Source organism: Acomys russatus, chromosome 16 (assembly GCF_903995435.1).
Source record: "Acomys russatus chromosome 16, mAcoRus1.1, whole genome shotgun sequence".
Classification (NCBI taxonomy): Eukaryota; Metazoa; Chordata; class Mammalia; order Rodentia; family Muridae; genus Acomys; species Acomys russatus.
This window is the reverse complement of record NC_067152.1, coordinates 30,178,135-30,192,356: the sequence shown is the minus strand read 5'-3', so window position 1 is coordinate 30,192,356 and position 14,222 is coordinate 30,178,135. Positions and strand designations below refer to the sequence as shown.

At 44.6% G+C, this 14,222-nt stretch overlaps 1 protein-coding gene across 1 annotated transcript in view; it reads left to right on the top strand.

Annotated features, from left to right (window-relative positions):
* Nsf (N-ethylmaleimide sensitive factor, vesicle fusing ATPase) overlaps positions 1-14,222 on the top strand; it is a 139,816-nt gene continuing 125,594 nt past the window's right edge. The window contains exon 1 of the mRNA XM_051158845.1: positions 1-97. Coding sequence (XP_051014802.1) covers positions 86-97 — 12 coding nt within the window. The 5' untranslated portion in view covers positions 1-85. The remainder of the gene's footprint in view (positions 98-14,222) is intronic.

Sequence of the window (14,222 nt, the reverse complement as noted above, 5' to 3'; positions counted from 1 at the left end):
CGGGCTGCAGGCGGGCACGCGCGCGGCGGGGGCGGGCTCAGCGGAGAGCCGAGCTGCAGCCTTGGAGCCGGACGTGTCCGCGAAGATGGCGGGCCGGGTGAGTGGCGGCCGGGCAACCCCAGCTTGCAGCGGATCGCCGGGGTCGCGACCGCTGCGAGGCTCAACGCGGGCTCCGAGGAGGGGGCACGAGGCCGAACACAGGGGAATGCTGAAGGAAGGGAGGTCAGAGCAGGGCTAGAGGCGAGACCCGGCAGCTGCGGCAGGGGATTAGCTCTGCTCAGAAACTCTGTCCTCTCGGAGGGTTGTCTTCTGGTCCCTCCGGTCTCTCGAGCCTCCCTTGCCATCCCCTGGGGCTCGTTTCCCTCGTCCTCCAAGCACCCCGAGGGTGGGTGACCACTCGAGGCCCCTCTGACGAACACTGACAGTCCTCTCAGCTCCTCCGAGGGTTTCTGAGGTGTCACTCGTGGATAATCGCCGGGGTGTAGTCTGCGGCAGTCAGGGCGAGGGTGTGGGGACCTCTTTCCTGTTCTTCCTAAATGAATGATATTATGGAAAGAGAAGAGGGGCTGCAAATGACTTTTATGGCTAACCTCACACCATCCTCTGGGGAGAAGCCTGTCAACTGTCCAATGAAGCTGCAGTGTCTTTAGCCCGGAGTGCAGATGGATTTTGGGTTGTCACGTTTTGTTTTTCTAAATGACAGTTGCTTTGGATTCATCAGGGTGTGCTGTAGTTTCAGAGATTTAAATTTTACTTCCTCCTTAAGCTTGTAGGATCACGGGGTAGGCTAGGGTTGGTGAGGAGAGATGAAGCCAGGTCACTGCTGTTATTACAGTATGCATCAGAGCTAAGCGCTTTGATGGACAGATTCTGCCCAGAGATTACACTGTTCGAAAACCTGGGGACATTAACTGCGTCATTACAGACTAATTCACTTGACTGATTCACTTACGTCTGAAGATTTGAATAAGTTTACATACATGTATGCATATATGCAAATGCCCTATCTAAAGAGAATTGTAGGTCATGAGTTTCTAGAGGCCCAAAGAGACCTTAGAGGTCATCAGTCGAGGTCCATCTCTGTCTCCTCCTTTTCCCAGGCGCCCCTGCCCCGTATCTCAGGCTGACCCTTCCAATTGTACTTTTGAGTCTATTTTTGCCTCCTCAGAAGCCCCTCTCCTGATCATCAGCTGTTCTGCAACATACCGGAGCCTGTCTTGTCTTAAAGCAAACCCTCCCTCTGCCCCCCCATGTCACCTTTCCTCTTCCCATTTAACAGTGATAAATTCTGACGGTTTTTCAATGCGTATTGTCTCTCACTTGTTTTACCCCCTGCTCCCTCCTTGGCCCACCGCAGTCTGACTGAAACCCGTCCCTAAAATTAATTCACGTTTCTCAATCCTTGTCATATTTGATGTCTCAGCAGCAGCTGACGTTGTTGACCGTTGACTCCTTAATGGAAGATGCTCTTCCATGGCTTCTGTGATGCCTTGCTACTCTTTCGACTCCTCACTTGCATACTCACCTTTCTCCATCTTATTGAATTCCCACCCTCTATTTTATCTCCTTTTTTAAAATTCCTTCTGGGCCTAAGATGCACTGTCTGTATCCCTGAGGTTCTCAAGATGCCACCCATCCCCCACAAACTGCCCTCTAAATTCCAAATTGCTGCGTGTGAAAGTGTCTATTTAAATTCAAGAACAAAGGATCAGTGCATACCTTTGATCCCCGCAGAGGCAGGAGGACCTCTGATAGTTTGAAGCTAGCTGAGGCCATATAGTGAGTTCCAAGACAGCCAGGACTACTACATAGACACTGCATCAGAAATGAAAATAAATCAATCAATTCAAGACTACCTGAATCTTGTTAAATCCAAAGCTATGATCTCAGCCCACCTACCTGTTACTTTGTCCGTTTTTCTCTCATTGACTGGCACCATCACCCATCCAGCGGAAACCTGGTGGGTATGGTGTGTGTGTGTGGGGGGAGTATGGGGAACACACGCGTAGCCATATGTGGCAGTCAAAGGACAACATTGGTCAGTGTTTGCCATCCACCCTGTTTGAGACAGGGTTTCTTTTGTTGTTCACCTCTGCTTATGGCAGGCTAGTTGGCTTTCCAGCCTCTGCGGAGTCTCTCCACCCAGGATTACAGACAGGAGCTATGCTATCTGCTTTACAGTGGTTCTGGGGATGTGGACGTAGGTCCTCACACTTGCAGGGCACAGGCCTTATCCGCCAAACCTTCCCCCACCCCCCATTCCTATTCTCTGTCTCTCTTGCCACGTTTCCCATTCTACCCACACACTAAAGAAAATAAAAATGATTTTTAAAAAGGATTTAATTAGGGCCCAGAAAAAGGTCAGCTCGGGAGCATTGTCACTTTAGGCTGTCCTCTCCTAAAATCTCCCGCTGCTGCCTTTGCAGCCTTCTCTCGTCCTCTCTCTGGTCTGGATAACTGTTACAAAATCTCCAAGTGGTCTCCGGTTGGAGTTCTGCCCCACTTCCATTCTCCACACTGGTTGTCCTTCCCGCCCCCTTACTGCTTAAACCCCTCCTCAGCAACATCCCCTTAGTTTTGGGAGAAGATCAGCTGCTTAACGAGAGGCCTTCAAGGCCCTTTGTGGTTTCGTTGCTGTTTCCCTCCACTCACTGTCTGCGTTCAGGTTATATAAGCCTTTCAAGCTTGAAAGCCTTGAAGCTGTAGTAGTTTCTATTGCCACAAGGTCTTTGCTGGGCTTTTTTTTTTTTTTTTTTTTCCTTCCTCCTTTTTTTCTTTGTAATGTTCTTCTCCCAACCATTTACCTCCTACTCAGAGAACACTTGCCATGCCTGTTCTGATCTCATGCTCTAAGTTGCGATACTTTGTTACCTAGCCTTGAAAACCTGTCTCCCCCTATTAGAGATTTATCTATTTCTCATTGTAACTGTGCTGGTGTGCTGTACACTCACTATGTGTTGGCACCTGTCTGTAATGCCAGGACTTGGGAGACAGAGGCAGGAGGATCACGATGTTTGAGGCCAGGCTGGTGTGCACACTGAATTCTTGGCCAGCCTGAGCTATAAAAACAAAGCACCACTACTTGCCTCCGCGTTATGAAAGCCGAGGCCATGCTAGCTATTTTCTTGTTGGTAGCTCTCTTTCAGACACTTGCTTTTGTGCATCAACTTAGTAGAATCGTCAAGTGCAATAAATTCTAGAAAATAAAGTTTAATTCCTTAAAGCACTTTTACACATATGAATTTATTCTTTTTTTTCCCCGAGCACTTAGGGTGCAAAGGTGAAAGTATATTATTGTTTTTACATCTATTTGTTTACTTGTGAGGGTGCACATCTGTGCCGTGGGTGTGTTTGGTGCTCAAAGGACAACTTGTGGTAGTCAGTTCTCTCCTTCCACCATGTGTGTCCAGGGCTTGAATTCTCGTGGCAAGAGCCTTTACTTGGTCAAACATCTTACTTATTCAAAGGCATGTTTTTTTTTTTTTTAAGGTATGTTATTTTACTGTAGAACAATGTTTCATTGACAGAAGAATGGACCCCTTAGAAATGCCTGCATTTGAAGTACACCAAACACTTGCTGTAATGCTGCTGGTTTTTGTTGTTGTTGTTTTTGAGACAGGGTCGCTCTGTGTAGTTCAGGCTGGCCTGGCCTTCTCTTTGTAGAATGGGCTGACCTATTCACAGAGATCTGCCTCCCTCTCTGCCTCTGAATGCTGGACTAAAGGTCTGTGCCAGTCCACCTAGCCCTATAATGCAGTTTCGAAAGACATTAAGCTTAACTCGAGAAATGCAAAGTGATCTCATCAATGTAATTTCCATTATGTCTAAGTACCAGGGAGGTTAAGCACTTTTCCTATTGGTCAATGGAGAGTCGCTCCACACATTATCTCTGTAAAGCCTTTGTCCACTCTTGAGTTGGGATATTTGGTTTTCTTATTTATTTGTATAGTTTTTCCTTTTGAGGAGGGTAGGACTCGCTTTAGATTTGCCAGCTGCAGATAGCGTCTAGAGATCATTTTTTCATGTTATTTACAAGATCTTAGATTTAAATGTTATGTTTGCCCATTTTGGGGTCTATATGGTTTATACTTTTGTCTGATCTTCAGAACATAAAGATCTTATTTTAAAGTTTTATTTGCTTTGCCTATTTTTGTAATTAATTCATCTGGAGCTTATTTTTGTGTTTGGTGTGAATTATGAAGTTAATTTTATCCTCCATGTGCAAGAACAGTTGTCCCAGTGTTCGCTGAGTCTGTCCTTTATCTGCACTGACTGGTGAACTAGCGATGCTATCTCTTTATCGCAAACCATCGCGCGTGTGTGTGTGTGTTAGGGGTGACTCACGAGTGTACCTCTTCCTCATTTAAAACATTTTAAAATGACATTATTTACTTGCTTGTCTTTGTGTCTATGCGTGGGGTTGGACGTGTGCTGAGGCATATATGTGTGGAGGTCAAAGGACAACTTGAAGAAGTCTGCTCTCTCCTTCCCTTGTGTGGAAGGAGCTCTGCCTTTTCCCAGGGAGCCATCTTTACTGGCCAGCCCTTTCTTACTTTTCTACATTTTACATTTTTTGCCCTTTCTATGTGAATTTTAGGAATAACTCACCCCCCAAGTCCCTGCTTCTTCCAAAGAAAGTACAATCTGTGCCTCCTGTTATTGATTTTGACCTGCATTCTCCTTCTGTATTTTGCAGAGATAGATACAGAGACTTTAATGAAATTCAGCCAAAGAAATTTTAGAACCGATTCTCTCTCTCTCTCTCTCTGTTTGGTTTTAAGCCAAAAGTTAGAATATTTTATCACGACTTGTAGCTGTACATTTGAGCCAAAGGGTACCAGCTCTTTGTGAATCATACAGGATGTTGGGGTCTTCTGCTTTATTCAGAATGGGGTGCTAAGGGTCAGTGGATTTTACAACAGTGAAATAGAGGACAGAATAGGAAAATCATTGAAGAAAGAAACAATCGTGAGTTTTGAAATCACTAGACCAATAGGGTTTTACACTGGTGGGATTTGCTTTGGTTGTAAAGAGGTTTTAGTATTAAAGTGTATGAACATAGCGGTTCATGTGCAACTTGACAAGCTATGTCTGTATTATCACCAAGTTCTGGGTCTTCTAAAGAACCTCTTTGTTGGGCTTTTAAAAAAAAAAAAAATGCCGGGTGTGGTGGCGCACGCCTTTAATCCCAGCACTCGGGAGGCAGAGGCAGGCGGATCGCTGTGAGTTCGAGGCCAGCCTGGTCTACAAAGCGAGTCCAGGACGGCCAAGGCTACACAGAGAGACCCTGTCTCGAAAAACCAAAAAAAAAAAAAAATTAGTTATAGTTACTAGGACGTGTTCTCCTAAGGAGTGACACTGACTAACATTTTTGTGAGATAAGAGCAGATTTCATTCCCCTTGTTTAGCTTGGAGCCTGGAGTGGATGTACTGCACTGTGTAAGTGATTGCTGAACAAAGCAGCACCTTTGAAGTGTATTTCCGTATTAATGCTATCGTCTACTGACCCATCAGATAGTTCTAAGTAACACTGCTGTTTCCTGAATGAGCCAAACCATTAATAATATAGAACTAAGTGTACACAACTGCTTGACTCTCATATAGTTCTTTTTCTCTAAGATAAACACACACACACACACACACACACACACACACACACACAAATAAAATCCACTCAAAACTCATAAAAACACAAAATCGGAAACTATAATATACAAGCAAAAATCCGGTAAGACAAAAGAGACCCAAACAATGCCATGTGAGACAGAAAGTCTACAAAAACAGTATTGAATTCATTTTGTGTTGGCCGTACGGTCTCCCCATAACTGTCTACCTATTGAGACGCCATTGAAAAAACAACAATATTTCTTTTGCAAGTGGGTATCAGTTGGAAATAGCTTCTTGGATAGGGATGGGAGCCCATGTCCGCGCCCCTCAGTGCTGACACCCTGTCTGGCTTGAACCTGTATAGTCCCTGTGCAGTCTGCCACAGTCCCTGTCCAGTTTGTATGTAAGTCAGTTGGGGTTGTTGTTGTTGTTTTAATTTTTAAAACCCTAATGTGTTATTTTATGTGTATATGCTTTATCTGCATGTATTTCTGTGCACTACATGTGTGCCTGAGGAGGCCAGGAGGAGAGGATCAGATCACCTGCAACTGGATGGAGTTATAGACAGCTGTGTCTGTCATGGTTGCTGGGAATTGAACTCAGGTCCTCTGGAAGAGCAGTGGGTGCGGGTGTTCTTAACCACTGAGCCATCTCTCCAGTTTATGTATCCTGGGTACAAGGATTCTCACAGTGTGTTCTGCAGACCAGCAGGTCAGCATCACTTGAGACCTTGTTAGGGAAGAGGTCCTCAGGCTAGCTCCAGGCTGACAGTAAGATGTGCTGGGTCTGGGACACAGCGCTGTCCATCCTCAACAGGCACATGTGCTGCACGGGAGAGCTGAGAGCTGTTGACTCTGTGTCTTCTCCGGTGTGGTTCCTTGTGGATTATCGAGGGTTTTTATTTTATTTTTTTTAGTATATATGCAGCCCTGACATTTATAAACTTCAAGGCTGCCTTTTCTCCTTTTTAAGACCTCTACCAGCATTCAAGTTTTAGATATGTGACAAGGTGTTGTTCTTTCTTATATTATAACGAGTTAGGTCCTCCCGTCGATCTTCTCTCACATAAAAATGTAAAATGCTAGATAAAATGTCCCAGGGCTGGAGAAACGGCTTACAGGTTAAGGTCACTTGCTGTCCTTTTAGAGGATTCGTTTGGTTACCAGCACCCATATTGGGAGGCTCAACAGCATCTGTAACTCCATTCCAGGGACTCTGAGGCCCACTTCTAGCCTTAGCAGGCTCCTGTACGCACACGCGTAAATAGCAATAAAAATAAGTCTTAAAACAAATTCAGGGAGGTAACTGGCCAGAGCTTAAAGAATGAGCAGGCCAAAACCTATGCGCAAGTAGGAAGGAGAAGCCAAGCGCCTCTGCCTCCTGGGAGGGTCAGAGAACAGGAGACAAACCTTGGTGCTTTGGGTAGAATGCCCCTAGTGAAGACAGTACCTCCAGGGGATGCACTGCATAACAATGTCAGCTAGGAATAAACTTGTTCCATCCACACATCTGAATCGAAAGTTTCCTGTTGCACTTTGGTGCTGGGTAGGGTCAACAAGCAAACAAAATACTCTTAAAATTTCTTTCCCACTGGATTGCCTTGAAGTTTGGAATGCTGATTTCATACTTCCTGGCTGGTATGAAGCGCTTAAGCCAGTAGTTAGGTGTAAAGTGGCACAGTAGTGGCAGAACCTCCACAGGCCTGGAATGAATGCCCTAGGAGCAGCAAGCGGAAAGCTTCTTTGGAAGAAATCATTTTCCAAGAACCCCTGAACTCAGGAGATTCCTAAAAATGAAGTTTGCTTGTTTGTTTTTTGGTTTTGTTTTGTTTTTTTAGAAATATAAACACAGAGTCACAAATTACACAGAAAGACTCAGCAAATGAAAAGTCAGCAGAAACAGTAAAGACCGGGGTTAGAGAGCTGGTGCGATGGCTCGATGGGGTAGGCTTCTGGCCGCCGAGTCTGATGGCCTGAGTTCGATCCCTGGGATGTACATGGTAGAAGAGGAGAACTAAACGAAGTCCTGCATGGTTACCTTGTGATCTCCTCAAGCTGCACATACCTCTCCTTAATAAGTAGATAAGTGCAGGCCTAGAATCCCAGCAGGCAGAGAGCCAGGCCGATCTCTGGGAGTTCAAGCCCAACCTGGTCTATATAGCGGGTTCCAAACCAGCCAAGGTTACATAGTGATACCCTGTCTCAAAACAACAAACAAACAAAGAAAAACAAAAATAACATCAACAACAAAAAGCAAAACAAACAACAGGAATTGGAATTTCCAAAGGCTTCAGACATTGAAATTAGCAGGCACATAGTAAATATATATATTCAACGTGCTTATAGAAATAAGACTTTTAAGAGTGACGAGCAAGTGTGGGAGATGGTGACAGACTTGGAGAGATTTAGGGGGATACATTTGTTTTTTATTGATTTTTGTTTTGTTTTGTTTTTTGTTTTTAGAGGCATGGTTTTTCTGTGTGGCTCCGGCTGTCCTGGAACTCACTCTGTAATGTCTACAGAGTGGCTGGTCTTGAACACACAGAGATCTGACTGCTTCTGCCTCCTGAGCGCTGGGACTAAAGGTGTTAAAAAACAATTTTGTAAATATATTCTGATCACAATTCACCCTCTCCCAACTCCTTCCAAATCCTCTCTATTCCCCGCCCCCCAAACTCCACACTCTCTTAAAAAAAAAAAAGAAAGCAAGAAATATACCAAAAAACCAAACAACCAACCAAACAAAAAAAAGTCAATGAAAATACCATTGAGCCAGGTGTGGTGGCACATGCCTTTAATCCCAGCACTTAGGAGGCAGAGGCAGGCAAACTGAGTTTGAGGCCAGCCTGATCTACATAGTGAGTTCTAAGACAGCTAGAGCTGTTACACAGAAAAACCCTGTCTTGGGGGAAAAAAAACAAAAAAACATACTATTGAGTTCATTTTGTGTTGGCTAACTACTTCTGTCCAGAAAATAAAATATTTGAAAAAGTTATTTAGAATTCAGCCCCCAGGCAGTAGCAAGCAATGAAAAGCAATGAGATCACAAGAGGCTGAGAAAGGAGGTCCTCTAGTCAGGCCCCTGGTGGAGAACAACGAGGCAAAGGCTGCACCTGATGAGACAATGCCAGAAAACTGATCTGTCTGCAAATTCAGAAACTCCAAAGAAGCCAGGCGTGGTGGCTCTTCTCCAATCCTGTCTGCAGGGGCTGGAGGATTGCTGCGAATTTGAGGCCAGCCTGGGCTACATAGCAAGTCTGTCTCAAAACAAGAACAATGCCCATCATAGTAGTCAAAATATGTCAGTGATATCTTGTGGATATTTTTAGCCACTAGAACTGAGTATTTGATGGTAGTTGTACCTAAATGGGACGGGGTAGGCTTATAATGTTCCTTCTATTCAGGATGGAGTTAGAGCTACTTGGATAGCTTTAGGCTTAGTGTGTATATTCATATTTCCAAGGCAACTACAAAATAATAAAAATATGAATAACAGTGGGGAATGGAATTTTAAAAAATTGAGAAAGGGAAATAAGCATAGAAAAACGCAATTAAGAGGAATCAAAATCAGCTGGGCATGGTGGCGCATGCCTTTAATCCCAGCACTCAGGAGACAGAGGCAGGCGGACTGCTGACAGTTCAAGGACAGCCAAGGTTACACAGAGAAACCCTGCCACACACACACACACACACACACACACACACACACACAGAGCATTAAAATGGTAGAAATAAATAGAAGTAGTGGCAATGTGGCGATATACTTCTGTAATCCCAGCACTCAGGAGGCTGAGGCAGGAGGATTGAGAACTGAGGCTAGATCAGGCTGTGTACCAAGACTCCAACAATACCCAAACCCCCAGAACAAACATGGAACAATCCTACTAGGACTAAATGCTTTATTCAGAAGAAAAGATTTCTTTCTTTTCTTTTCTTTTCTTTTTTCTTTTTTTTTTTTTTGAGACGGGGTTCTCTGTGTAGCTTGGCTGTCTTGGACTTTGTAGACCAGGCTGCCCTCGAGGCTCAGCCAGCTTCTGTGTCCTGGAGTGGTGGAACCATTCCCAGCTGTCATGTTAGATTTTTAAGAGTACATTCAAACAACTCCCAAGGTCAATGACTATTTATTTGCTTGCTCACTTATATATTTATATATATATTTATTTATTTATCTACCTTTTGGGGGGGCAGTTTCAAGACAGGGTTTCTCTGTGTGTCCTTGGCTGTCCTGGACTCTCTTTGTAGACCAGGCTGGCCTTGAACTCACAGAGATTCCACCTGCCTCTGCCTCCCAAGTGCTGGGATTAAAGGCATACACCACCATGCCTGGGCCTTATAAGTTTCACTATGTAGCCTTCACTGGCCTCAAACCTACTTATGTAGAACAGTCGGGCTTTGAACTCACAGAGATCAACTTGCTACTATTTCCCAGTGCTGGGATGAAAGGCATGCATTACTTATGCCTGGCTCTCAGCAGTAATTTTTACAGTAGTCACTAAAGATACAGCTAGAAAGTAAAAAGTTATTTATTTATTTATTATGTATTTATAGTGCCCTGCCTGCAAGTACACCTGCAGGCCAGAAGAGGGCGTCAGATCACATTATAGATGGTTGTGAGCCACCATGTGGTTGCTGGGAATTGAACTCAGGACCTTTGGAGGAGCAGGCAGTGCTTTTAACCTCTGAGCCATATCTCCAGCCCTGTAAAAAAGCTTTTAAAAAATAGTTTATTTAATTTTATGTGCATTAGTGTGAAGGTGTCAGATCACTTGGAACTGGAGTTACAGACAGGTGTGAGCTGCCAACTGGGTGCTGGGAGTTGAACCTGGTCCTTTGGAAAAGCAGGCAGTGCTCTTAACCACTGAGCCATCTCTCCAGCCTGTAAAAAGCTTTTCTTTCTTTCTTTTTTTTTTTTAAAGTCTTTTTTTGTTTGTTTTTTGAGACAAGGTTTCTCTGTGTAGCCTTGTCTGTCCTGGACTTGCTTAGTAGACCAGGCTGGCCTCTAACTCTACCTGCTTTTGCCTCCCGAGTGCTGGGCTCACATCCAGCTTAAAAAAAAAAATCTTATCAGATAATTTCTAAACAAAAAAGAGGTAAAGTAACTATGTTAACATCAGACATCGTGAACTTTTAAAACAGAAGAGTTCAGTTATCCATAAAATTAGAACAGTTCTGAACACATGTGCATTTAATTGTCTCTATATACGAAGTATGGTGTTGGAACTGAGCAGGCTAGGAGGACAGAAAAGGATCCTTCTCACCTCAATCCCTTGGTCTCTTATCAGTGGAGTCAAGAATTCCAGCACAGTTAATATAAATTTCAGTGAAGGCCCATGTAGACCCAAGGTCTTTTGTATAGAAGTATTACAGACATTGCTATTGCGGGACCCTTGCTTAGGCCTAAGCATATATGGCCTTCAAGTATGGTCTTATTTCTTTCCTACATTATCAACCTGAAATTTTCCAAGCACCTCACAAACAAGGCTATAAGCTTCATTTACAATTTTTATTTATTTATTTATTTATTTTTACACATTTTTTATTGAAAAATAAAATAATTCATATTACATCTCATTTTCTATCCCATCCCATGCATCCTCCCATTCCTCCCTCCCTCCCGCTTTCACCCCATTCCCCTTCCCTATGACTGTGACTGATGGGGACCTCCTCCCCCTGAATATGATGCTAGGGTAGCAAGTCTCTTCTTGGTAGTCCGCTATCCTTCCTCTGCGTGCCATCGGGCCTCCCCATCAGGGGGACATGGCCAAATATGGGGCACCAGAGCTCGTGTGAAAGTCAGTCCCCAGTCTCCACTTAATTGTGGAGAATGTTCTGTCCCTTGGCTAGATCTGGGTAGGGATTTGATGATGACTGCACGTATTGTCCTTGGTTGGTGCCTTAGATCGAGCAGAACCCCTGTTCTTCTTGTAGGTTTCTAGGACCCTCTGGATCCATCTATTTCCTTGTCTCCTATATTTTTCTTACCTAAAGTCCAATTTTTTAAAAATGTCTGAATTTCTTTTTTGTGTGTGTATGTGACCCTACCAGCTGCAGTCCATCTTAGTGCTCCTTAGGAACTACCTTGTGACTTCACTTACTGAGGAGAAAAAAGGACGTGAAGAGGTTTCTTAGCAACCCCTCGAGGTGTAATTTCAGATGCTCCCAAGTTGCTCGTATGACTGTTACGAAGAGCTTAACTGCTTTCCCTTGAGAAGCCCACACCAGTACTGGGGTGTAATGCCCTTTTCTTAGGCACCTCTGTCTCTCTCACCCATGCTTAAGTGTGTGCTAATACCTTTCCTAATAACTCCAGCCCCGCTTTATGCTACCATGCCTCAAAGCTATTTTCTGCTGCAAAGTGGCTTGGCCTTACCTGAATAGCGGGTCTGTCAGAGACTCCTGGGGTGCTCCAGCTGGAGCTGCCTCTTATCCAGCTGCTTCTGACAGAAATGGTGATGTGGGAATCTCAGGCCTCTCTTAGTAACTGATGAGTCAGCTTATAGGTATAAACTGACAAAAGCAAAATAAACATCGAGTTCCTCTGCAGGCCTGGTAGTGTGGGCCTGGGATCCTGGCTACTTGGGAAGCAGAGGCAGGAAGGTTGCAGAAACACTTTCACGCCCTCCTAGACTACAGAGTGAGTCTGAACATTAAAAAAAATAGGCCAGGAGCTGGGTGTGGTGGTGCACGCCTTTAATCCCAGCACTTGGGAGGCAGAGGCAGGTGGATCGCCGTGAGTTCGAGGCCAGCCTGGTCTACAAAGTGAGTCCAGGACAGCCAAGGCTACACAGAGAAACCCTGTCTCGAAAACAAAAAAAGAACAACAGCAGAGACAAAAATAGGCCAGGTGTTGCTGCTCAGTGGTACAGTGCTTGTCTCCAATGTATGAGGCCGTGGGTTTTAGTCCCAATACCAGGCCAGATTGGGGGTAAATTTATTCAAAAACCAAACCAAAGCAATCCAGCTTCTCAGTTGAATTGGCCACATTTCAGGCACTGCATACGACTACTGGCTGCTGGATCAGAAAACAGCGCGAAAAGTACTTCTGCACTGCTGATTTGGAAGGCACAAATTAGCAGTCTTCAACGGGCTAAATAGGGGGCAGCGCAGCCAAGGTCCAGGGCTCTGTGTTGAACACAGTGCAAGTCAACTAGAAGTGAGGCCAAATCAAAACAGAAGTAATTATGAAGGAGTAAAAAAAGGCTCCATTATATTGAAGACTGCTTAGCAAAAGGCACGGCTGTACTTTGCTCAGACTGACGTAACAAAGTCCCACACCCGGGGTGGGCTGGCTTACACAACGGAAATGTATATTTTCCTGGTTCCGGAGGCTGGAAGTTCAAAATCAGGGTGCTGGCAAGATAGGCTGGTGGGTGCTGTCTTCTGGACTCTATGCAACCTTCGTGCTGTGTGCTCCCATCACATCGTGGAGAGGGAGAGAGGGGGAGAAAGAGAGGGAGAAAGAAGGCCAGAATCCTATCCGAGTAGAGCCGCATCCTTCTGATCTTACCAAACTTTAATTTCCCTCGAGGCTCTAACTCCAGAGTGGTCACTGGGGTAGCAGTGCAGGTTTTAGGGCCTTGGTATATAAATGCAGGTGGATGGGAGATGGCCAAAGTCTATCCGCAGCATACACCATATGACAGAGGAAAGACAGGCTGCAGAGTGCAAGAAGATATGTAAAACACAAGCATTTGATAGAACTTGTACTGAGAATACAAAAAACAAAGCAAAACAACAGCAAAACTCAACCCAATAGAAAGCCAGTAGAAGAATAGGCCAAAGGTTCAAACAGGCATTTCAGAAAGATTGTGTCTGTAACATTAGCTAAGTGCTTGACCTCATTCATCATCAGAGAAACAGGAACTCAGGGAGGCAGGCAGCGTTGCACTCTGACCAGGAAGTAGATTAAGAGCGCCAAGGTCAAAGTGCACTGATGTGGAACAGCTGGAAGTCCTCACACTCTGCAGGAAGGAATGAAGACAAACCAGTAGAGCCACTTTGGAAGCACCTGTAGTATTCCAAAACATGGACACTGAAACACACACACTGTATTTTGTTCCACTTTGTTTTTGTTTGTTTGTTTTGCTTTTCAAAACAGGGTTTTTCTGTGTAACCTGCCTGTCCTGGAAACAAACAGACAAACAAACAAACAAATGCATGCTCTTGGGGGCTGGAGAGATGGCTTAGTGGTTGAGAGAACTGATTGCTCTTCCTGAGGACCCGGGTTCAGTTCCCAACACCCACATGGCAGCTCACAATTGTCTGTAACTCCAAGATCTAACACCTTCACACAGGTATCATGCAGGCAAAATACAAATGCACATAAAAAAAAAATTTTTTTTTTAAATGCATGCCCTTGGATTAGGCAATGGTTTTTGTTTGCTCTTTGTTTTTTCGAGACAGGGTTTCTCTGTGTAGCCCTGGCTGTCCTGGACTCACTTTGTAGACCAGGGCTGGGATTATAGGCGTGTGCCACTGAGCCTGGCTTAGGCAATGGTTTTTAAAGAAGCGATACAGAAGCATAAACAATCAGGATGAGTAGGATTTTAACAAAATCGAAGCTTTACTGCGTCGAAGGAGATGAGTAAGAAAGCGAAGGTAACTTCGGGAACAGGA